We start from the raw sequence: 25226 nt of genomic DNA, 5'->3' as shown, positions 1-25226 counted from the left end.
TGCCCCTTGGAGGTGTCTCCTAGGACTTCCTGCCTCCATAGGCCTGATGGGCCACAGTAGGTCACAGTGGGAAAGTCTCATGCCAGGAGTCAGGAGAGGTCAGATGTACCCTACTGTGCCTTGTTTCCATCCTCTGAAAAACAGGGAGAGTTGGACTAGCTCCCAAGTTAACTCCTCCACACTTTGTAGCTATTTTCTCCTGTATATGGTGCATACAAGGTGTAAGGTGTACCAACTCCAACTCAATTGACTCTCAGAAGTCAGGTCCCCAAGCAAGACCCCATCTTCTCCAGCCAGGGGAAATCCTTCTCTTGTGCCATTGGTTTGAGTCCCCAATCCAGCGTGTTCTCCCCAATGTCCTTCAGTGATTATACCTTGATTATCATTAATTCATATTAATCAGTTTTGACAAAGTGATGTTTTCTGAGAAAACACACAAAAGCAGAAGTCACAAAGTCTCTCTTTATACTCAGGCTGCATCTTCCCCCAGACCCCTTTGAACTCTGGGAAGCTGGGCCCAAACCTTGAAGTAGGTTCTACAAAGCTTTGGTCATCACCAAGTTCACTCTTGAATGTAGCCTGGTTGATGAATGTGTGGCCTGAGGCTCCCTCTTGGCGCTTTTAACCCACACGTGCCTCCTCACTGGGCTGGCCACATCTGGCATGACCTCTAGCTCCCAGACAGATGCTGGCTTCCACTTATAAGGTCACAGCCTAGTGTGATCCTCAATCCCTATGAGTAGGAGAGACCATCTGAGGCCCATATTCCTTGGCCACATTTTGACCTAAGACCTCTCTCTTTCCACTCAGAGACTTTTCCTCATTTGAACCAACCAGACAGAGGAAAAGGGTTCCATCGCCCTTATCGGGGTCCTTTTTATGCCAACCCAATTCCATCTCAACAATCAACCAATAATCACATCATATAGAGAAGCTAAGTGGTGCAGTGGATAGAGTGCTGGGCCAGCAGTCAGAAGAGCCTGAGTTCAAATCCTACCTCAGTCTCTAACAATTATGCACCCCATGTGTAAATGAGCTGGAGAAGGAAATGGCAAATCCCTCCAGTATCTTTGCCCAGAAAACCCCAAATGAGGTCACAAAGAAGGACACAACTGAAGCAACTCAGCAATAACAATCAGCCCAGAAATAGCCAGAGATCTCCTTCTGCAGTGGAGATCCCGTTGCTTCATGCTGTATGGTCAGATGCTTCCAGAGGCCAGATCTCCAATAGCTCAAGCTCCTAGGGCTCATCTGCCAGGCCCATGTTACACTCTCCAGCTGTGGGCAAATTGGCCAAGGTTTGTTTTGAACCCGTTGCCCACGTCCCCAGCCCAAAAGGCTTTTCTGGGGTCCTGAGAGGACCTTGAATGCCTCCCCCAGAGCTGGACTACAAGAAGTTAGCCAGTGTCATCCTGTTAGGATTACTAAGTGAGAACTAAGGTTGTCTGGATGGTGACAAGGTGAGAATTCAGGTTTTCTGGACAATTACAAGGTGAGAACTCAGGTTGACTTGATAGAGGGGGCAAGCTCATTGGCTGGGGTGGTTCTTCCCAGAAGCCCTTGCATTATCCCACGCCCATTCTCTGGGAGGATAAAAAGAGACAGCACTGGGCGCAGAGAGCAGATCGGCCTGGAGAAGGATAAGAGCTGGAGGAGATTCAGAGCCAGGATTCAAGAAGAAAGACTCTGCATTGCATCAGGCTTGACGGGGCTCTCTGCAGGAAGGGAAGTCACTTCTAAGGACAAGAGTTAACAGCAACTGCCTGGAGACAACGGTTCACTACAGGAAGAAGAATCTGTCTGAAAGATTTGAGTAGACACAGCAGATCTCTTCCCAGAGAGCGATCCGGCAGCTTTTAGAGACGACAGCTCGTTACAATTGGCGCCCAACGTGGGGCAAGGACTTTTGCTTATCCTGACAAGAGGAGCTAGACCAGACCTTCGCAATTTGGCGCCCGAACAGGGACAGACACAGTCCTGATTCCAGTGGAAAAGCTTCAGATCTAGATCTCAGTCTCTCTGACCCAGAACCGTGAGTAACGAGGAAACTTTGTTAAAGATTAAGTGAGCGTGCTAATAGATAAATAAGGAACTTAACTTGTTAAGGGCTAAACCAGGAATCTCTTATAGCTGAAATGGGGCAGATGTTAGCTAAATTCAATCCCTGGACCTCATCCGACTCATCCCCAGCCCCAGAAGCAACCTCAGCTCCACCCCCATTCAGGAGTGGTACTATAGAGAGTATAATCAACATAATTGAGGAGCAGAGTTTACTTGTAACCTGGGTACAGATTGCTAAACTCTTGGCTGCATTAAGACGCACATCCCCTTGGTTCTTAGAGGAAGAAAAGATAGATGTAGATAAATGGAAGCTAGTGGGATATGAAATGAAAGAATTTCAAGCAAAAAATGGGCCTCGTTCAATTTCTGCAGAAGTATTTTATATCTACAACATAGTTCAATTAGCCTTAAACTATCAAGCAAGTTGTAGGAGAAGGAAAAGTTCTAAAAATGAACAGAGGAGGAAGTGTGAGGAAAAAAGGAAAGATCAAGATCTTTCCCTAGAGCAAGAGGATTTAAATGAGGAATTATGGTATGATTCTCTTGAAGAAGCTTCAACCCTGCCTAGAGAACAGATTATTGACAGGCCCACATCAACCCCACCTTCAGAGATGGAGGAAGAAAGAGGGGAAGAGGCAGAAACACAAACAGAATTGCCTGTGAAGAAGCCTAAGCCTATGACAAGATTAGAAAAAGCATTGGTTAAAGCTAAGAGAGAAGGACAGGATATAAGTGATTTTATACATGCATATCCTGTGATTGAAAATATTGATTCTGTAGGTCATAAAATGAGAAGATATGCACCTTTAGATTTGAATAAAATTAAGGATTTGAAAAAAGGTTGTACCCTTTATGGGGCTACATCAGCTTATGTCAAAATGTTACTAGATGGTTTGTCTTATGAAGTCCTAACCCCGAATGATTGGAAATCCATAGCAAGGATATGCCTGGAACCTGGAGAAAATTTATTATGGCTTTCGGAATTTCATGAATTATGTAAAATTCAAGTCAGATGCAATTTGGAAATAGGAGTTAACACACAATTCACTTTTGAGCACTTAGCTGGTGAAGGTCAATATGGAGAGAATTCGGAACAGATTAATTATACCATGACAATATATGAACAAATTGCTAAGGCTGCAATAAAAGCTTGGGGTGTCCTTCCTGGACAGAAAGATCGTGGAGAGGCTTTCACTAAAATACAGCAAGGTCCCAATGAACCTTTTGCAGATTTTGTGGGACGTTTGCAAACTGCTGTCAAAAGAACTATTGGAGAAAATTCAGCTACAGAAATAATGACCAGACATCTGGCTAAGGAAAATGCCAATGAGATTTGCAAAAGAATTATATGGGGATTAGACAAAGATGCTCCTTTAGAGGAGATCATAAGACGCTGTGCTACAGTGGGAACAAATGCTTTTTACACCCGGACAATGATGAATGTGGAAAGACAGGGTCCCTCCTGGCAAGGGCCTTCTAGAGAAACTCGGCGATGTTTTCAATGTGGAAAAATTGGGCATCTAAGAGCTCAGTGTAGATATGGAGATACAGTGAGAAGACAGGGTGAGAGAAGACCTAAAACTCCATGTCCAAAATGTCACAAGGGCCTCCACTGGGCCTCCGAATGTAGATTGACCCAGGGAAATGACAGGTGGGGCCCAGCTTCAGCCCCCCAAGTGGGGCATGATGGCAGCCGAGGTTACATCCAGAGAATTTTAAGACATGATCAATCAGCCAAAAGGCAATCAGATTGCAAAAATGGATTACACTTGGGGAGAATACAGGCCTTTTAAACCAACAGGGCTGTGCCCAGTGCAAACAACTCCAATGTAATTGTCAGATGATGAGAAGAGATTTAGAAAGTGGTAAATAGAAGGAAATTAGATAGGTTAACTGCCTGGGAGAGAGGGTTTGCTTGTATTTCTTCAGCAGGAGAAGGAATCAGATGGGTGCCAACGAGTCATATTCGCCTTGTCCATCAGAGAGAGACAGAAAAGGAGAAAGACCTCAAAATAAAGGAGAAGATCTAAGAAACATCTGACACTGAAAGAGCATGGATAATAAGAAGACTGTTAAAGAACTTTAAAAACCAGCAGGAATCATTGGACTTCCTCACACAAGATGAGACTAATGGACAATGGACTTATGCACATTTATAAATTTTCAATTTATGATTATTTGATTATGATTATGTTATATACTTCTAGCATGTGTTACATTACTATGTTACTATGTGCTTATGTAATTTATGTAATTATCTGTAATACTTCCCATATTGATGGATTTATGTTTCAAGGTCATTTATGTAATTATCTGCAATACTTCCCATATTGATGGATTTATGTTTCAAGGTCATGACTGTCCTATGTTCTAAATCAAAAGAAAGGGGGAGATGTTGGGATTACTAGGTGAGAACTGAGGTTGTCTGGATGGTGACAAGGTGAGAATTCAGGTTTTCTGGACAATTACAAGGTGAGAACTCAGGTTGACTTGATAGAGGGGGCAAGCTCATTGGCTGGGGTGGTTCTTCCCAGAAGCCCTTGCATTATCCCACGCCCATTCTCTGGGAGGATAAAAAGAGACAGCACTGGGCGCAGAGAGCAGATCGGCCTGGAGAAGGATAAGAGCTGGAGGAGATTCAGAGCCAGGATTCAAGAAGAAAGACTCTGCATTGCATCAGGCTTGACGGGGCTCTCTGCAGGAAGGGAAGTCACTTCTAAGGACAAGAGTTAACAGCAACTGCCTGGAGACAACGGTTCGTTACAGGAAGAAGAATCTGTCGGAGAGATTTGAGTAGAAGACACAGCAGATCTCTTCCCAGAGAGAGATCCAGCAGCTTCTGGAGACGACAGCTCGCTACATCATCCCACAGAATTTTCGCTCCAGAGAAAATAGGTGAAAATCACAGGGCTCCCAAATAGAGTTGTATGGCATCTTGCTACAAAAAACATTGTCTCCTACCATGTTAACCAAAGATTCCTACCTGCTTAGGAGTTAACTGGGGCCTCCCTGGTTGCTAGAAATAGCCCTCCCTGACACAATGGCAATAAAGAAAAGGCTTTCAAGACAAAGAAAACCAGCTTCCTGTCTCAGAAGGAAATCTGAGAGCTCCCTGCAGAATTTCCCAGATCACACTGAGCTGTCCCAAAAGGGACTGAGCCTGGGTCAACTGGTGGTCACTTGGTCTATATCTGTAATGGGGAGGGGATATATTTGGATTGGGAGGGGTTATATCTATAATGGGGAGGAGTTACACATGTAATGGGGAGGGGTTATATCTGTAATGGGGAAGGGTTATATCTGTAAGGGGAGGAGTTATATCTGTAAGGGGAGGAGTTATATCTGTAATGGGGAGGAGTTACAATTGTAATGGGAAGGGGTTATAGCTGTAAGGGGAGGAGTTATATCTGTAATGGGAGGAGTTATATCTGTAATGGGGAGCGGTTATATCTGTAAGGGGAGGGGTTACATGTGTAATGGGGAGGGCTGTAATGGGGAGGGGTGATATCTATAATGGGGAGGAGTTACACGTGTAATGGAGAGGGATTATATCTGTAAAGGGAGGAGTTACATCTGTAATGGGGAGGGGTTATATCTGTAATGGGGAGGGGTTACATGTGTAATGGGGAGGGGTTACATGTATAATGGGGAGGGCTGTAATGGGGAGGGGTGATATCTATAATGGGGAGGAGTTACACATGTAATGGAGAGGGATTATATCTGTAAGGGGAGGGGTTATATCTGTAATGGGGAGGAGTTATAACTGTAATGGGGAGGAGTTATAACTGTAATGGGGAGGAGTTATATCTGAAATGGGGAGGGGTAATATCTGTAATGGGGAAGGATTATATCTTTAATGGGGAGGGGTTACATGTGTAATGGGGAGGGGTTACAAATGTAATGGGGAGGAGTTATATCTGTAATGGGGAGGGTTATATCTGTAAGGGGAGGGGTTATATCTGTAATGGGGAGGGTTATATCTGTAAGGGGAGGGGTTATATCTGTAATGGGGAGGGGTTATATCTGTAATGGGGAGAGGTTATATCTGTAATGGGGAGGGGTTATATCTGTAATGGGGAGGGGTTATATCTGTAATGGGGAGGGTTATATCTGTAAGATATAATATAATTGGGAGGAGTTACATGTGTAATGGGGAGGGGTGTAATGGGGAGGGGTTATATCTGTAAAGGGGAGGGGTTATATCTGTAATGGGGAGGGGTTATATCTGTAATGGGGAGGGTTATATCTGTAATGGGGAGGGTTATATCTGTAATGGGGAGGGTTATATCTGTAAGATATAATATAATTGGGAGGAGTTACATGTGTAATGGGGAGGGGTGTAATGGGGAGGGGTTATATCTGTAAAGAGGAGGGGTTATATCTGTAATGGGGAGAGGTTATATCTGTAATGGGGAGGGTTATATCTGTAAGATATAATATAATTGGGAGGAGTTACATGTGTAATGGGGAGGGGTGTAATGGGGAGGGGTTATATCTGTAAAGGGGAGAGGTTATATCTGTAATGGGGAGGGGTTATATCTGTAATGGGGAGGGGTTATATCTGTAATGGGGAGGGGTTATATCTGTAATGGGGAGGGGTTATATCTGTAATGGGGAGGGGTTATATCTGTAATGGGGAGGGGTTATATCTGTAATGGGGAGGGTTATATCTGTAATGGGGAGGGTTATATCTGTAATGGGGAGGGGTTATATCTGTAATGGGGAGGGTTATATCTGTAAGATATAATATAATTGGGAGGAGTTACATGTGTAATGGGGAGGGGTGTAATGGGGAGGGGTTATATCTGTAAAGGGGAGGGGTTATATCTGTAATGGGGAGAGGTTATATCTGTAATGGGGAGGGTTATATCTGTAATGGGGAGGGGTTATATCTGTAATGGGGAGGGGTTATATCTGTAATGGGGAGGGGTTATATCTGTAATGGGGAGAGGTTATATCTGTAATGGGGAGGGGTTATATCTGTAATGGGGAGGGGTTATATCTGTAATGGGGAGGGGTTATATCTGTAATGGGGAGGGGTTATATCTGTAATGGGGAGGGTTATATCTGTAATGGGGAGGGTTATATCTGTAATGGGGAGGGGTTATATCTGTAATGGGGAGGGTTATATCTGTAAGATATAATATAATTGGGAGGAGTTACATGTGTAATGGGGAGGGGTGTAATGGGGAGGGGTTATATCTGTAAAGGGGAGGGGTTATATCTGTAATGGGGAGAGGTTATATCTGTAATGGGGAGGGTTATATCTGTAATGGGGAGGGGTTATATCTGTAATGGGGAGGGGTTATATCTGTAATGGGGAGAGGTTATATCTGTAATGGGGAGGGGTTATATCTGTAATGGGGAGGGGTTATATCTGTAATGGGGAGGGGTTATATCTGTAATAGGGAGGGGTTATATCTGTAATGGGGAGAGGTTATATCTGTAATGGGGAGGGGTTATATCTGTAATGGGGAGGGGTTATATCTGTAATGGGGAGGGGTTATATCTGTAATGGGGAGGGGTTATATCTGTAATGGGGAGGGGTTATATCTGTAAGATATAATATAATTGGGAGGAGTTACATGTGTAATGGGGAGGGGTGTAATGGGGAGGGGTTATATCTGTAAAGGGGAGGGGTTATATCTGTAATGGGGAGAGGTTATATCTGTAATGGGGAGGGTTATATCTGTAATGGGGAGGGGTTATATCTGTAATGGGGAGGGGTTATATCTGTAATGGGGAGAGGTTATATCTGTAATGGGGAGGGGTTATATCTGTAATGGGGAGGGGTTATATCTGTAATGGGGAGAGGTTATATCTGTAATGGGGAGGGGTTATATCTGTAATGGGGAGAGGTTATATCTGTAATGGGGAGGGGTTATATCTGTAATGGGGAGGGGTTATATCTGTAATGGGGAGGGGTTATATCTGTAATGGGGAGGGTTATATCTGTAAGATATAATATAATTGGGAGGAGTTACATGTGTAATGGGGAGGGGTTATATCTGTAATGGGGAGGGGTTATATCTGTAATGGGGAGGGGTTATATCTGTAATAGCGAGGGGTTATATCTGTAAGATATAATATAATTGGGAGGAGTTACATGTGTAATGGGGAGGGGTGTAATGGGGAGGGGTTATATCTGTAAAGGGGAGGGGTTATATCTGTAATGGGGAGGGTTATATCTGTAATGGGGAGGGTTATATCTGTAAGATATAATATAATTGGGAGGAGTTACATGTGTAATGGGGAGGGGTGTAATGGGGAGGGGTTATATCTGTAAAGGGGAGGGATTATATCTGTAAAGGGGAGGGGTTATATCTGTAATGGGGAGGGTTATATCTGTAAGATATAATATAATTGGGAGGAGTTACATGTGTAATGGGGAGGGGTGTAATGGGGAGGGGTTATATCTGTAAAGGGGAGGGGTTATATCTGTAATGGGGAGAGGTTATATCTGTAATGGGGAGGGGTTATATCTGTAAAGGGGAGGGGTTATATCTGTAAAGGGGAGGGGTTATATCTGTAATAGGGAGGGTTATATCTGTAAGATATAATATAATTGGGAGGAGTTACATGTGTAATGGGGAGGGGTGTAATGGGGAGGGGTTACATGTGTAATGGGAGGGGTTATATCTGTAAAGGGGAGGGGTTACATGTGTAATGGGGAGGGGTGTAATGGGGAGGGGTTACATGTGTAATGGGGAGGGGTTATATCTGTAATAGGGAGGGGTTATATCTGTAATGGGGAGGGGCTACATCAGTGATGGGGAGGGGTTACATGTGTAATGGGGAGGGGTTATATCTGTAATAGGGAGGGGCTACATCAGTAATGGGGAGGGGCTACATCAGTGATGGGGAGGGGTTATATCTGTAATGGGGCGGGGTTACATGTGTAATGGGGCGGGATTACATGTGTAATGGGGAGGGGTTACATGTGTAATGGGGAAGGGTTATATCTGTAATGGGGAGGGGTTACAAATGTAAGGGGGAGGGGTTATATGGGTAATGGGGGAGGGGCTACATCTGTTATGGGGGAGGGTCCCCGAGCTGGCAGGGATAAAGCCGGACCACATGTGGCACCTGTGAGCCGCGTGACCTTGGACAGTTCAGTTCTCTGAGCCTCAGTTTCCTCACCTGCAAAATGGGACACACTGGCCGTCCTTTGCCAGGTCTGGGCCTCAGTTTCCCCGTCCGCTGTAGCGGGCTGCAGTTCTGCGGGCAGAAGCGGGGTGAGGGCCGGCGGGGCGAAGGCCTGAGGGTCGGGATGCGGGACCCAGCCTCCAGCTCGCCCCATCTTCAGTTCCGCCTTGTCTTCTACCACAGGTGGACCAGAGAGGAGTTCTCCAGAGCATCGAGATCTCAGAGCAGAGCGGCTTAGGCATGCCGCCCGGTGGGCGGAGCTCTGCTGAGGGAGCCGGAAGTTGTAAGTCTGCGCATGCGGAAAAGAAGCAGGAAGTGGGGGGGTGGCCGGAGAAGGGCTGGGCGCCGGGGGTGCGTCATTCTCGGCGCGACGCCGCCTGAGGGAGCCTGGACTCAGTGGCCGGCTGTGAACTCCGGGGCCCGGCCTGAGGCGGCGGCTGAGGAGGAGGCCCAGGCCCAGAGCAGGCGGGGAAGATGCCCGTGGCAGTGATGGCGGACAACGCCGCCTTCAGCTTCAAAAAGCTGCTGGATCAGTGCGAGAACCAGGAGCTCGAGGTACCGGCGGGCCCGGCCGCGGGAGCGCGCTGCTCGGTCCCTGGCGGGGGCGCGCGGGGGGGAGGGGAGTAGGGGCGCTCGTGGGGCAACAAAACCCGCGGGGGGCGGGGCGCCGGTTACCGGAACCGCGGAGCGGAGGCAGGTGGGGGCGGTTACCCTGGCAACAGAGTCTGGCCCTGGGGAGGCGAAGCACTGCTGCATCCTCTCGTTTCACTGATGGGAAATTGAGAGTCCGGGAGGGGGAGACCCAAGCGAGGCCCCTTCCTCAGCCCCCACCTCCCCCCCGCCCCGCCCGCGTGGGAGGAGGACCAGGTCCCCTGTGTCCTTAGGCCAGATCTCTTTATTAAATGAGCATTTATTATCCTCCCACTGTATGCGGGGTCCTGAGGACGTGGAGACAAGCTCCGCCCCGCAGAAGCCGGTTTGGGGGGGAGCAAGACAGGGAAGGGGGTGAACCTGCCGGTCCCCCAACATTTTTTAAGCACTTACTGTATTCCAGGCGCTGGGAATGCAGACAGCGGAGAAACAGGGACCAGAACTTGCTCTACAGCTTGTGCATCTATTAGGCACCTGCTGTGGGCCAGGAGCTGGTGATAGAGAGGAAGGGGCTCCCTGGGGGGGGGGGGGGAGGCCTGAGTGTGGCCCTGTGCCCGGACTGGGCAGGGTCTGAGACACTGGGGGCGCACTAGTCAGGGAGGGAAGCTGTAGGCGCCTAATGAATGCTCATGACCCTGGGGAAGAGGCCAGTGGAGGTCGGAGGTGGCGGGTCCCGCCACACTGACCCCCGTCATTCCGGTCCCAGTGCGCCCCCCAGGGCTCAGACCCCGTCTCCCCTCAGGCCCCGCAGGGCCCGTGTCAGAATCTGTCTGGAGCAGCCCGAGGGGAATTCTGGGCTTTGCTGTGTTTCCATGGCAACGCTATGCCGGGTCCCTCCCTGGTTTCAGGAGCGTCTGTGGGGAAGGGGAGTGCATTTACGGAGCGCTTCCTGGGGGGGGCTGGGCCTGGCCCCTCACAGACACTGGGCAGGGTCGCCCGCCCAGCAGGACCCGCAGCTGCTGGGGGGTGGGGTGCGCCTCCCGACGGGGTGGGGAGCCCCTCCCCCCCAGCCCAGGCAAAGCTTCGTTGTTTGACTTCACAGATTCTGTTGAAATCTGTTTCAGAGCCGGCTCCGGCTCCCATTTCGGTTAGAACGCTGTGGTCAAAGTATCGCACAAAGGGGCAGCCCCGGGGCTTCGCGGGCGGGGGAGGAAAGGCCTCCTGGGGGGCTCCCCCCGGCCCGGGCCCCTCGGTGGCAGGACTCGCACCCAGGCCTCGGTCTCATCTGTCGTGTTGTTTTCTAGGCTCCCGGCGGCGTCGCCACGCCCCCCGTCTACGGGCAGCTGCTGGCTCTGTACTTGCTGCACAATGACATGTAAGTCAGGCCCAGATCTCCCCGGAGGAGGCGGCCCCCGAGTGAAGGCCACAGGGGGCTCCGGGCGGCCGCTCCGGGCCCTCCTCCATCCTGGGGCCGGACAGTGGAGCGAGAGGGGCTCCGGTCGCCCCTGTTTGTCCCGCCCTCCGCTCAGCTGCTGCGGCCCCCGGGACGGTGCCGGGCCGGACACGCAGGCTGCTCTGCCCTCTCCTTCCTTAGATTGTTCACCTCCCTGTTTGCAGGCTTGGGTCTCCTCGAGCCCCACCCCCACCCCCAAAAATCTTCACTCCCCAGGACGGGGCCACTGCCCTGTCTGCCTTTGAGCCCCCACTACTCTGCATACAGCAGGCATTTAATAATGACCACTGGTTGAACAGAACTGAATTGAAGGAACGAGAGAAAAGTTCAAGGGCAATGCCAAGTCAGCATTTGTAGCGTGGCCCTGGCTCATCCTCTAAATGAGAAGAAATAAGATCGCCCCCCGCCCCCGCCAGAGGAAGCCTCGCCTCTCGATGGGCGCTGACGGCAGTCCCAGAGCCACGCGTCCCCCGCCGGGGTCCCCGGGACGGCAGCGGCCAGGCGGCTCTGCTCCCTCGGAGGGGCGCGGGCCGGGTCACGGTGTGGTCAGAAATGTTTGACCAGACAGAGAGAAAACAACCCAGATGCGGTGAATTTGTGGTTTCCTAGGTCGGGCTGTGGCCTGCAGGGACCCCACGGTCTCACCCTCGGGTCGGCCCCCGCGGGGCGTCCCCGGCCACACCCTCTGCCCCCCGGAGCGGCCCCGACGTACGCCCCCCCGTACTTCACCTGCGGCTGTCTCCTTCACTCTGATTCGTTCCTGAGCGGAGCCGCCCTTTGTGCTTCCCAGGGCTGAGCAGCCGGCACAGTCACTAAACTAGATGGAATCAAGTTGAAATTGTTCCCAGAGCGGGCTTAAAATATGATTCAATTGTAAAGTTGATTTATGTCTAACTCTTTAAAGAACGTGTCATTTTCTGGAGGGAGACTGTGGTGTCTGAAGTTAAATGTAACCCACATTGTGATTATATTTAGATTCTGAAACTGATAAGAAAGAAAAGTAATTTGGATGTCCAGAAACTGAGCTAGAAGTCCCAGTTTTAGGCTTAGCCTGCCACCAAGCCTCTGAGAAGCCCTGAAATTTCCTTTAAATTGCTTTTTGAACAACGTTGGCAGCACCGAGTATTACTTAGTTCCAAAGGGAAAGACAGTTTGGTCTAGGGCAGCAGCTGCCTTGGATTAGGTAGAATGTGCCTGCCACGTGGTCCTGAGGAAACTGAGGCCCATGGGGAACATCGAGGGCCACGTGTGGAGAACCAGGGCCTCGAGCAGGCTGGGACCCTCGCTGTGCTCACGACGAGGTGGGGCAGAGCTTCCCCGCACACTCTGCAGTGAGCATCGGTGTAAACTCACTTATGTCGCTAATGGATTTTCTCCCGATGAAAAAAGTGCAGTTGACTTTTCCAGCTGGGAGGCTGCTGCCTCCCCCCTCCATCCCCCCCATGCATGTGCGCACACGGGCCCAAGCGAACGCTAGAGCTGTAACGGGGAATTTGAATGTTTTCTAAAAAACATTCTGTAGCTCTAGGACATTGTACCTAATGAAGCAATTGTAATTGATTTCTCTTTTTTCCCTTTGGGGATACAAATTAGGAATAATGCCCGATATCTCTGGAAAAGAATTCCTCCTGCTATAAAATCGGTAAGTAATCTCCACGTATGTTTACTCCTGTGTGAAGTTATCGTGCTTCAAATATATTTAATAAGATTCTAGTAATAGTAATTGCTCAGTTCACCCAGATTATACTTAACCTCCCAAATTCTCTTCTCCTTGTCTTGTGCCCTGTATTGAGTGGTTTACAAATGCAGAAGTTCATCGTTAGAATCGATTCCGCCAATGAAAAATCGTGCCCCTGAGAAGCACTTGAATAACACGTGTTTGGCGTGGTAATCAGTGTTCCACAGAGGCTGAGGGCCCAGCGCATACAGCGCTGGCCTGTGTGGCCAGCAAGTCACTTTACCTCCACTTGCCTCAGTAACCCCCGTTGCAAAATTGCAGGACATGTCTCTGCCCTTTCAGGAGTGTTGTGAGCATCAAGTGAGATGATATTTGTGAAGTGCTTAATGGGGAACCTGGCATATAGTAGGCACTCTATAAATGCTTAGTCCTTTCTTCCCTCCCTCCCATATGAAAATATCGGTTGGGTTTCATGCTTTAAGAGAAATGAGCAGGGCTATGAGGTGGTGCAATAGATAGAGCACCAGCCCTGGCCTCAGGCACTTAACACTTCCTGGCTATGTGACCCTGGGTAAGTCACTGAAAGGCAATTGCCTTAGCAAAATAAATAAATAGATAGATAGATAGATAGATAGATAGATAGATAGATAGATAGATAGATAGATAGATAGATAGAAATTTTAAAAAAAGAAATGAGCTGGGGCAGCTGGGTGGCACAGTGGCTAGAGCACCAGCCCTGAAGTCAGGAGGATCTGAGTTCAAATCTGCCCTCATATATTTATTTTTTTATTTTTTTTTTTTTAATTTTTTTTTATTATATATATATATATATTTTATAATATTATCCCTTGTATTCATTTTTCCAAATTACCCCCCCTCCCTTATTCCCTCCCCCCGACGACAGGCAATACCATACATTTTACATGTGTTACAATATAGTCTAAGTACAATACATGTGTGTGAATATCATTTTCTTGTTGCACAATAAACATTAGAATCCGAAGGTACATGCAACCTGGGCAGACAGATATTAGTGCTAACAATTTACATTCACTTCCCAGTGTTTCTTCTCTGGGTGTAGCTACCTCTGTCCATCATTGATCAACTGGAAGTGAGTTGGATCTTCTTTATGTTGAAGATTTCCACTTCCATCAGAATACATCCTCATACAGTATCGTTGTTGAAGTGTACAGTGATCTTCTGGTTCTGCTCATTTCACTCAGCATCAGTTGATTTAAGTCTCTCCAACCCTCTCTGTATTCCTCCTGCTGGTCATTTCTTACTGAGCAATAATATTCCATAACTTTCATATACCACAATTTACCCAACCATTCTCCAACTGATGGACATCCATTCATCTTCCAGTTTCTAGCTACAACAAAAAGAGCGGCCACAAACATTTTGGCACATATATGTCTCTTTCCGCTCTTTAGTATTTCTTTGGGATATAATCCCAGTAGTAGCGCTGCTGGGTCAAAGGGTATGCACAGTTTGATAACTTTTTTGCCCTCATATATTTAACACTTCCTAGCTGAGCAAGTCGCTTAACCCCAGTTATCTCAGCAAAAAAAGAAAGAAAGAAAGAAAGAAATGAGCTGTTCTGTGATTACCAATCCAATGTCATGACATTTTTTCAGCATTTCCTATTGCAACAGCCCTGACACAAGCCCTAGGACAAACTTAGCAGCCCAAATAAATAAGAGAGTGACTTGTGAAATGGTGGTGACCTGATGGGCAGAAAGGTTATTTTAATCACTTCCTGAGTTCCCTCCAAACCCTTTCCGGCTGCCACATCCTTGATTCTCCTAGATTACGTCAGCAGAGCCGAAGGTAGCGTGACAGTCCCGGCCACAAGAGGTCATCTCCTCCAACTTGTGCACATGATGCGCTTGGAAGTGCTCCCAACCAGTGGTTTTCTCCAGAGATGCTGGAAAGACTTGGATGATAATCCTGGCATAGTCCGTCATTGGAGGACCAGCCAGCTTGTCAACAGAAGCCCTGTATGGGAGGGGGATGGGCTGGGCTCCGGTCAGGCTGTGGGGGCGCCCTCGGTGGAAGCTTCCCCTCCAGTGACATCAGGAGTCCTTGAAGTTTTACACAGGGTTTTATAGAACGACGGAAGGAGTTGGGGCGTTCTGCTCAGCAATTCCTGTGGCCACATCATCTGAGTTTAGATCTCACACCTCCCAGCTCTTAAAGAGTCGGGGTTCTGTAGCGACAGGAGAAGTCTGGATATCAGAAAACCTGTTTCTTCAGTATCTCTAACATTGGTTTTCCTTCCAAGGCTCAGTCTTGAAATACAAGCATGGCTTTCTTAGGGTTTTAGAAGGCTGAGTTGTGCTTATACATTAATCTTAATTTTTAAAACCTCTAGAGTAACAGTTAAGTACAACTGAGGATGGAAATGTTTCAGATTCTGCTCGTTGGTTTTGAACTAGAAAACGTTCCAGCCAAATACGGAATGAAACAGGAGGCCCCGGGCCCCACACGGCCCCGTCCGCCCTCCCAGTGTGGCCCAAACCAGATTAAAATGTCGTTGGGAAATATTTAAGCAAATAAATAGAATGACAATTAAATGTGGCCCATATTTAAAAACCAAGTCAAGGGGTGGCGCACCGGGATCCTGGGTCCGGTGTGGTGGCCTGGTTCTGTTCTAGTGGGACGCCACAACCACGTGGGCACGTCGGTAGATCCTGCACGTGGGGCTCGGAGTCATTCTTTCTTTATCGATTTTTGTCCATCATTGTTCAGTTCTCTGTGAAGCACAGGACGCTGGGAGGTGGTGAAATGGAAATGTTCAAGGGCAGTGAAGGTGTCTTTGTTTATTGCAGGCAAATTCTGAACTTGGGGGGATCTGGTCGGTGGGCCAGAGAATCTGGCAGAGAGATTTCCCAGGCATCTACACGACCATCAGCTCACACCAGTGGTCGGAGACCATTCAGCCCATCATGGAGGCACTCAGAGGTAGGGGCGGGCTTTTGCTGAAGAGCCAAGTTCGTGTTCACTGTGCTCCTCGCTCTTCTTCAGGTTTAGGGCTGTCAGGGGTGAGGGAAGGTGGGTCTTCAGAGAGGAAGACCCTTTTCAAAGTGAGCCAGCATTGGATTGTGGCGCCATCTTGATTCAAGATCATTCACCGTGCAGGCCACAGGCTTTGGGTTTGACACAAAGGCCCCTCTTGGTTATTGTGTTTTTTCTATAAGAGAATCGGTTTTTCTGAGTGTGGCTGCACAGACTTTGGGGAGCGGGGGCTGTCAAAGGATCTGTTAGAGCAGGGGCCATTTTGCCAGATGAGCCAGGGATGTTGCGGGCAGGATGAAGGTCACTCAGTGGGCCAAGGTCAGAGCGTTGCATTGACCTGTTTGGAAAGGGACAGTGGAGCTCGATATTCACCCCGATACTGGCCCCACAGCTCGGTCCAGTGGCCCCACAGTCCTCCTTGGTCAGGCTCTGGTTGTCTGACCCCTAGAGGCCTCCTTCATTCGCAGCTTGGATCCTCAGCTGCCTTGGCTCCTTGGGCGGCAATCATCCCACCCTTTCGAGGTGGATCCCTTCCCCCCGCCCAGACTTTTTCAGACCCTCTGTCTTCTCTCTTTCCCCTCCTCCTGCCATGTCCCATCCATTCTGTTTGTCAACACAGACATTTAGCCCTATCCCAACTTCTTCCTAGGGGGTCCCATGTCCTCCTGGGAATCATGTCCCTGCTGGGGAGTCCCAGCTGCTGGATGGGGTGAGGGCAGGGAAAAGAGGGGCCAGAAGGAGGCCGGGCAGGCCCGAGATTTCCTCTAGAATCAGGGGAAAGTGGGCAGGGACTCTCTGAAGGCAGGAGGGTAACGAGGCAGGTGTCCAGTGACACTTTCAGCTTTTATGGAGTCCTAGCTGTGAGGTACAGAGACGAGACTGCACAGACCCGCCCTCGGGAAGCTCACCTGCTGTTGGAAGAGCATGTGCACCTGCAGGTGCAGGAGAGGAGGGGGGGGCCAGTCTTGTGTGAGGAAGAGCAGGAGGGCGGGGGGCACTGGACCGTCAGTCATCCCATTGGTGGGATTTGGGAGGTCAACGCCCCAGTCTGGCCATGTGCCTCGGAATGCCAGGGGGACGGGAGCGGGAACAGGCCGACACGGTGTTTGGTCATCTCCTGACCGTCCTCTGCCTTGTGGAGCCTTCTCAGGGGGCCCAGTTTCTCTCAAGGGTGAGGTCACCTGGTCTGCCCTCTGCCCCCTGCCTAGAGGGCTCCCCTTTGCCTCTCTGCAGCAGAGCCGGGCAAGACTGACACCCTGGCGTGCAAGAGTCCGACCTGGCATCATGGCCTGAGAAAGCCTGGTCTGGACTTTTCTCAGCTGCCCAGCAGCTTGTCCTCAGCCCCCGCCCACAAAATGGCACTGGAGCGAGCCGCCTCCCTCTGAGCCGCCTTTGGCGGTGGTTTGTTCACTTGGTTTCCAAATTTTTTGGAACACGAGGGTTTGTGAAGTTGCATGCTGACAACTCTGTATGTATTTGCAAAAATAAAATATTATTTTAAAAAAGAGGAAAAATTATCCACCTGGATCTTTGTGAAAATACTTTTTCTTACCATATTAGCTTTCTTATCATCTCTAGTAAGTTTTCAGCAGAGATGTGACATTGTAAACTCACACAAAAGTGTATAACCCCATGGACCCCAAGAACAGACAGCTTTTGGGGGGCAGGGGGAGCTTTAAGACTCTTATTGCTGTGTCTTGCCAAGGAAGGCTGTATGGGATAATGAGCCCTCTTTGTTCCCCACTCCCTAGATGCCACGAGAAGACGGGCCTTTGCACTGGTTTCTCAGGCGTACACCTCCATCATCGCCGATGATTTCGCAGCATTTGTCGGACTTCCCGTAGAAGAAGCCGTGAAAGGTAATTTGTCTTGCTGTTCTCGGGTTATTTTGGGGAGCCGAAAGGCACGCCAGGGGTTTGGAATTCACATTGTGGAGCTCCTCCCTTGTCATTCTGCCATTCATGGGGGGCCGTTCCAGCGATCTAAAGTCCAGCCTTCGGGGACTTCCCCTCCAGCTGCCCTGTCCCCATCAGCCCCCATGATCCCAGCTCCATCTCATCCTGTCATTTTCTCCTGTGCCTTCAGGCCAGCCTTCTCACATTTTCCTCCCACTATCACCACATGGCTTTCCCTCCCTTCCTCCTTCCAAGGGCCTTTATCCCTAGGGAGACACAGTACCCCTTAGAGCATCCTCAGCATCTCATGGCATATGGGCCTCGTGCCCAGAGGCCTCGGACGTGTGGCTTCTCCATAATCAAAAGTAAAACCTGGGCCTGGAGCCGCAGCTACGGGGGGACCTCTGACCCCAGGCCAGAGAAGAGTGCCAGCTCATTGTCACAGGCAGGATTATCAGGGGGGCCTCCCTGCATTCCGGGTGACTGCTTTTGTCTTGTTAGTGAGAAGCTTCTGGAGGCGGAGACGTGGAAGCCCAAAAACTCAGTGTTTTTTTTTCCCCTAAACAAAAGGAATTCATTTTAGCACAAGAGTTTTAAAAGCCAGGTCATCCTTGGCATTAAAAAAAATTTAAAAAATTAGTGTAAATTGTTGGAGTGGAATGATCCTCCGTTATTTGTCTCCTTAATGTGATAGACGTGCGGGTCCCTCGATTCTGAGAGGATGGTGGCGGTCATTGTTGCCCTTAGCTCGTGCTTCTGTTTTTTCATGGCTTTACTTTCTGTGTAAGCCATTCTCATAATTTTGCTTTCTACCCTCTAGAAAATGCTTCCGGTGTCAGTTTTCTCATCTCTGAAGTGGGGGTGATGATGTCCTGTACCTGAGGGCAGCTGTGGGGGTCGGGGGAGTGAGGAAATAGACAAACCATTCTGTGTTCTTAAAACGCTATAATAAATAATAGCTGCTGATGTCGCCATTTTTAGATGAGAGTGTCGCGGGGCTGGGTGTCTGCTCGTGCGCCCCCTCCTGAAAGTCGCCTCTAACAAATAAGCGGGGCCGCCGGGGTTCAGGGGCCGGGGGTGGGCTTGGGTCACCAGGCAGCTCCCTCGGGGCGTCGTGTGCGCGGGGCCGGGTCCTGGAGGAGAGGGAGAGGGCGCCGCTCCTTCCTGGCCGCCGTCATGGCGGTCGCCTTCTCGGCTCTTACGTCTGTTCCTGGTTTCTCGCAGGTGTCTTAGAGCAAGGATGGCAGGCCGACTCCACCACGAGAATGGTGATGCCCAAGAAACCCGGTAGGTGGCGCTGTGGCTCCACGGCCCAGCCTCGGCCTCCATTTACAGGCTGCTCTGGGCTGCTCTGCTTACAAAATGGACGGGATTCAAGTCATGGTTTTCAAACAGGCCAGACTCAGGGGCAGGAACGCGGGCTCCTTCCCTAAGGAGGCGGGTCGGACTCCCTGAGTCAGGTCTGGAGCCCCGGGAAGGACGGACGGCTCTTTGTGGCAGAGGAGCAGGAGAACTGACCCTGGGGGCTCAGAGACCCTCGTTTTATGCCTTAGCCTGAGGGGGTCGAGCAGAAGAACAACCGAAAACTCTGGGGGTCCGATTTATGGGGCCTGCGCCCGGGCCCATGTTCTTAGAGCAGAAACGCCGCCCGGGTCGTTGCCGCAGGACTCCTGCGCTGGGGGCTCTCCATGTGCGTACGCTGCCCTCCCCATGCCTCACGGGGGGCTTCACGAGGAACTTGTGTGAGAAACTTGTCCCACACTGACCCCCGAGGCAGAGCCTTCCCACGGGCACGTTTGGCCAGAGCTGATGCCGTGGACGTTTGGGGTAGGAGGAGAACATGGACCATCAGGGGCACACCCGAGGGAGAGTCTAGGGCAGAAAGAAGGGCGAGAATGTGCAGCTCTGGAGCGTGAGTGTGAACCCTTGTGCCAACTCTGCCCAAGGCTTACCGCTCACTGGCATTGCTGCCCGTGGGGGGAGGGAGCGCTCAGACATCCGATCCTTCGCTAGCCTCCCTCTGGTTTGGAGTCAGGGTGAGTTCTGCTTTGTGTCCTGACAAGAGAACCTTAAACTCTGCAGGAGGCACCGGTTTTACAAACAAAAAAGGCTTTGTTCAGTAAGTGTGAGGGAGGCTGGCGAGAGCCAGCACGTTTAGACAGAGCACAAGCATTCCCCCATTCTCTGGCGGGCCGGCCGTTGATGGACGAATCAGTGTCGCCTTGGAGGGCCACCTGCTGGGGAAGGGACCGTGGGCCTATACTTGGTCTTGGGGCATCTTGACATTTTTTACCAACAACTTAAGATTAAAAGTGCTGATGATACGATAAATGAAGGTGCAAATGTCACAAAGATGGCAGAGCGTTCAAAGCTGGTGTGACAGGCTAAATTGGAATAAGAAATGTAACTTGTGGCCTGTGATTGGAAATGTCAGTTTTACAAGTTTGTGGTGAAGACCACCCCAGATGCGCTGTCTCGGAAAATTCTGGTCACTTGACTAGATCGTCCCCTCCTCTGTGTCATCCGATAGTTCTAGTGGCTCCACAGTCTCACGGGACCAGGGGCTGCGGAGGCAGACTGTCCTGGCCGGGCGTCCTTCTGGTCCACCAGCGGCTCTGCCTGTCGTGGCTCTGCATGATGATCCGTTGAAAAGACATGCTGCTTTTCTGTGTGTTTATGACTTTTGTATGAAAACTATTTAATACTTTTGTTTTCTTACCTGCAGGTTCCCTGGATGTTTCCTTTAACAGATTTATTCCTTTATCAGGTTTGTAGTTTCCATAGATTTGTTACTTATTTTTGTTGTTCAGTTACTTTCAGTCAGTGGCCCCTTTGGGTTTTTTGTTTGTTTGTTTGTTTTTTTTGGCAGAGATACTGGAGGACTTTTGCCAATTCCTTCTCTGTCTCATTTGACAGAGGGAGAAACTGAGGCAAGCAGGGTAGAGTGACTTGCCTAGGGTCATCCAGTCAATAAGTGGCTGAGACCAGTCTGGTCTTCCTGACTCCAAACCCAGCATTCCCATCCCCGTAGCACCTCCCTGCCCCATGGATTGCCGGCACAGACTCAGCAGTAGCCTTGTAGTCTTATGGTTGAATATTATTAAGTACCACATTCTGGTTGTTGTCAGACGGACTGCGATTCCTCTTCCCTGGTTGGGGCTGTCTTGTTTGACTTCATGATTGAGCTCTTTTTGACCATGGGGTTCTGAATTGGGGCAGATGAAGGTTCCAGTTATTTTTTAGAGAATCTTCTTGGTCTGACATGGTAGTTTAACAGGGTACAGGGACCAACATTTGCCCTTAATGGAGTACTGACCAATTTTTTTTTTTTTTGGGGGGGGGATGGTGTTTTGCAAGGCAGTTGGGGCTAAGTGACTTGCCCAGGGTCACACAGCTAATAAGTGTTCAGTGTGTGAGATCAGATTTGAACTCCCGACTTCAGGGCTGGTGTTCTGTCCATGGTGCCATCAAGCTGCCCTGCAGTGATGATTGTGGACTTGATCAGGCTGGCAGAGGGATGATCATAAGACTTAATTAAGTTGGTGAGGATACAGGGTGGGCCTGAAGCTTCTGGAGTCTCCTGCAGTGCCTTGAGGGTCCTTGCTCTGCCCCCTTGTATGCCGGCCTCCTGTTGGCATTGAAGTGACACAGTATTTGAGGATATGCTGCCCTCCTACCTGGCTTCTGGGCTGTTTTGACAAAGCGCTCAGAGGGAAAGGATGGAAGGAGCCTGTTCAGGGCTTTCCATTCCTGTCGTGGCTGCTTCAGGAGTGACCACGAGCTGTCCTTCCAATTAACTACATCTTTTTCCTTCTAGATTTTTCCCCTGTTCAGTGAAAGGGAATTAAAAAAAAGATTTTTTGGGGGGGAAACTCAACGATCCAATCCTTTATTTATTGTTCACTGAATTTCTGATTATAGTCTAAAGACTGACTGCATTCAGTTATCCTTAGATTTTTTTACTTGGCCCTCAAAAGCTTCCCAGTGACCATGAAACAAGTAAATCCCAGGCCGAAGAAATCTAGTTTTTGAAGTTGGGGGCCTGAAAATGCGACTGCTGTCTCGTCGTCCCTCGGGTCATATTTACATCTGTTCTTTTTGTTTTTGTAAACAGAGCCTGCTCCGGTTCCACCGATCCCCAATGAGCAACAGTTAGCCAGATTGACCGACTACGTGGCTTTTCTTGAAAACTGATTCCTCATCTTTTCTGTTCAAGATCAAACTTGAGAATCCTGTGTACTGAGCAATCCAGAAAAGCGACATTTTCATTGTGTTCTGTTGGATGAAACAGCCTGACATTCTTTATTAGAACATGGGATAAAATACATGTCAGATACGTATTTTTTGGTCCTTAAACATTGTGCTGAATTCACCATCGAATGGCTTCTTAGTCCCATAATATTTATTAATTTGGAGTACAACAGTATTATGTGGTTAGGCCTTATTCTGTAGTGATTCCTGATACCCGTCTCCATTAGTGGTTTTAAAATACAGTGGTCGGCAAAGACCGTTATCTCCCTATATTAGCAAACTGGCTTAGTAAATCTTAGCTCTTCTCTGCTGACTTTTCAGTGTGCCCACTGCTGGCAGTGAGAAATAAGTCACGAGAGAGGGGACAGAGACCCGACAGACTTCTTGGAGAAGAAGGGAGAACTCTGGGTGTGAGGGTCCAGTTCAATCAGAGCCAGCTGCAAAAGGAAGGGCAATGAGAAGTCCAAAAGTTGATCCCCAGGTGGAGGGATGCCGCCACCTCATACATCCTTCCGAAGGAGAAGCCTCTGTGCTTTGGCCCCTTTCTAGTCCTCAACCTTAGCGAGAGCTTCTTGGTTAGAGTCTTGGCCTCTGGGTTGTTGCTTTTAGGCATTGCCCTTTGCGTTCCTCTTGTGGCTGAGGTCTAGAGGGAAAGGCAGGCCTGTCTTTGCTGAATTGGCTAGTCGAGGAAGACTTGTTAGAAGCTGCTTAAGAAAGAGATTGCATTACAGAGGGGATCTAGGCCACACTGTTGAGAGCTCCGAGAACGATGCTCCTGAAACTCCGGAGTTTCAAGTTGGCTCCTTACTTAGAAGGACTCGACTTCCATTTATAATTCTATTTAAAAAGAGAATTTCACAAATTTATGCCGATTGGATAGTGCATTTTAATAAGTGCTTTTATTGGGTGGTTTCATTCATTCATGAGACTGGGAGATTCTGATATTTGTAGTAAGATTTCCTTCAGCTCACTGTACTACTGTACATTTTTTTGAAAACTTTAGTTGTTTTTCAAAGGGTCCTGAATTGTGCACTGTTATTTTAAAAGTCAATTCCACATGTGTGACAATTAATCTCATAGGATATTTATTTGAACCCATTGAAGTCCTGGAGCTTTTTCTAAGTGTTGAAGGAAATGTAATTTCAGTGACATTAAATATGTTTACACTAAACCTTTCTCGATGTCTATTTTGGGTTTTTGAAGAGTGGTCAAAGCTCTAACTAAAAATGAAATTTTCGTCTGGCAGCTCAGTTAGGCAGGAAGGTAAAATAGGACAGAATCTGGCCTGGAGGAGCAGCTTGGATTTTATGAAAGTGGGAAGAGTTGGGTGGCTGGTTTTCCAGAAGCCTAGGATACTTTCCAGAGTGCCCTTGGGTTTTGGAAAAGGGCTTGGTCACAAACCGGCATGGTCTTGATGTATTTTTAAAATAATTTGCCCTTTTGATGAAAAGGCCCAAGCAGGAATTGATTGTCATGGGTGAGAAAATCCTGGTAGTTTGACTTTTTAAAAAGTCTTTTAAGTAGGCAATAACCTTGTAAAAATGGTACAGACAGTGACTGCTCACTTTTACCTGTGCACACTTACTGAATGTGGGCCGGGCCTTGTGTGGAGTCCTGTACAGGTGTCTCATCGGATCCTTCAACAGCCCCAGGAGGGGAGGCGCTGCTTGTCTCCTACAAAGGAGGAAGAAGCTTCAGTCGGGGCAGATGGTTACATGGGCCACCTCCTGCCAACCAGGTGGGAGCCTGCCATGGGCACCAAGTGTCCCAGCAGGACAGAATGGCCCAGTCAAGAAGCTACAGAACACTGCCCCAACCTATGACGCGCAAGGGTCACATGAGGTTATGCCCCAGGTGGGCTGCTGTGGGCAGTTTCCTCAGAATCCCCTCAAGACCATCTCCTCGTGATCTCTGCTTCCCCCTTCCTCTCCTTGACCTCCAGGCCTTCCCTGCCAAAAGCCATCCTTTCACTCACCTCTTAGCCGTCACTTCCCCTTTGTAGCCATTGCAGGCCCCTCTCTGCTGCCTCCCACCTCTGAACGTGCCCTCATGTTAGGACCATCTCAGCTCCACCACTCCTCGCCATGTCTGCAAGAAGGGAACTAAGCTTTCTGGGCATTCTGACGCCTCCCTCTCTTCTCAGGAACCCCATCAACTCGGCATCCTTGGTCTAGAATTAGTCCTTGAGAGGGCTGTTAGTGACCATGATCAGTCTAAGACAAGATAGCAAAAAGTCAAACAGCAGGGTCCCCTCCCTGGTTATGGATGTGGAGCCTCATTCTGCTCTGGTCTGTCTTTGGAAAGCAACAGTGCGAAGTAACCACCACGTTGGAAAAGCAGATTTCAAGTTTGTCTCTGTGACCAAACAAATATCCTTAATTATTGGAGAGAATGTCTTTGTGGGTCACTGGGTGGCCTGTTCAAGAACATGAAAAGGATGGTTTGGGGCTTTAAGGAGTTTCTGTGCAGCAGGTGAATGTGGAAGTAAAAGCCAGTTCTTTGAACCCTTTGGTTCCCAGAAAACCATCTGTAGCATGGCCACCTCTCCCTAACGCCCATTGACTCCCCAGACTGGCCCGGGCCTCCATGGACAACTAATGGACCATTCTGGAAGCAGTTTGGAATTATGGGACAGAAGTATCTGTAACCTGTGGCCCATAGACTCCATGCTGAGTATAAGCTGAAGGGGGCTCAAGATCGGTGGCAGCAAATAAATGGAAATGTGGGGAGCAGAAGTCACGGTACGTGAGCATCGTGGGATATTTCTGGGCTATAAAAAATGACAAGAACAGATCCAGAGAAGCTCAAAGAGACTCCAATGAGCTGAAGCGAAACATGGGAAATCAACCCAAGAAAATGAGAAAACCGTACCACAACTTAAACAGCAGGAACACTGATCCCGGGAAATTATTGTAATGGTAAAGACAACTGGGAACAAGACCAGTAATGATAACTCACATTTTGGAAAGGGCCTACTATGTGCCTGGAACCGTTCTGACCAACTTAGTCCTAAGTCACAACAACCCTACTGGGAGGGAGCAATTAGGATTTCCAAGTTGGACATGAGGAAACTGAGGCAAACAAGCTCAGTCACACCTAGCATCACATAGCTAGTAATGAGGCTGGATTTGAA

General features: G+C 49.0%; 1 protein-coding gene across 3 annotated transcripts; it reads left to right on the top strand.

Annotated features, from left to right (window-relative positions):
• Positions 1–1171: 1171 nt before the first annotated feature.
• Positions 1172–23264, top strand: COPS8 (COP9 signalosome subunit 8). 3 transcript variants are annotated; one of them, XM_074264412.1, is made up of 9 exons: positions 1172–1298; positions 9391–9762; positions 11103–11173; positions 12845–12893; positions 15761–15893; positions 17699–17806; positions 19067–19129; positions 20568–20609; positions 21957–23264. In XM_074264412.1, exons 2-9 carry the CDS (start codon positions 9682–9684, stop codon positions 22034–22036), a joined length of 627 nt encoding a protein of 208 aa, XP_074120513.1. In that variant the 5' UTR covers positions 1172–1298; positions 9391–9681; the 3' UTR covers positions 22037–23264. The 3 variants fall into 3 exon arrangements, with proteins under 3 accessions (XP_074120513.1, XP_074120514.1, XP_074120512.1); XM_074264413.1 differs by lacking the exons at positions 1172–1298; positions 9391–9762 and adding an exon at positions 9929–10074; XM_074264411.1 differs by lacking the exons at positions 1172–1298; positions 9391–9762 and adding an exon at positions 9929–10945.
• Positions 23265–25226: the final 1962 nt, after the last annotated feature.

The sequence above is a fragment of the Sminthopsis crassicaudata genome, chromosome 4 (assembly GCF_048593235.1).
Source record: "Sminthopsis crassicaudata isolate SCR6 chromosome 4, ASM4859323v1, whole genome shotgun sequence".
NCBI classification, from domain to species: Eukaryota; Metazoa; Chordata; class Mammalia; order Dasyuromorphia; family Dasyuridae; genus Sminthopsis; species Sminthopsis crassicaudata.
This window is presented reverse-complemented; position numbering and strand designations above follow the sequence as displayed.

Excerpts from the sequence above, each read along its gene's own strand:
- COPS8 (XM_074264411.1), top strand. The coding sequence starts at position 10,682 with ATGCCGGGTCCCTCCCTGGTTTCAGGAGCGTCTGTGGGGAAGGGGAGT. Across the intron at positions 15,894-17,698 it reads CATCATGGAGGCACTCAGAG|ATGCCACGAGAAGACGGGCC; the intron begins GTAGGGGCGGGC and ends CCCACTCCCTAG. Across the intron at positions 20,610-21,956 it reads CAGATTTATTCCTTTATCAG|AGCCTGCTCCGGTTCCACCG; the intron begins GTTTGTAGTTTC and ends TTTTGTAAACAG.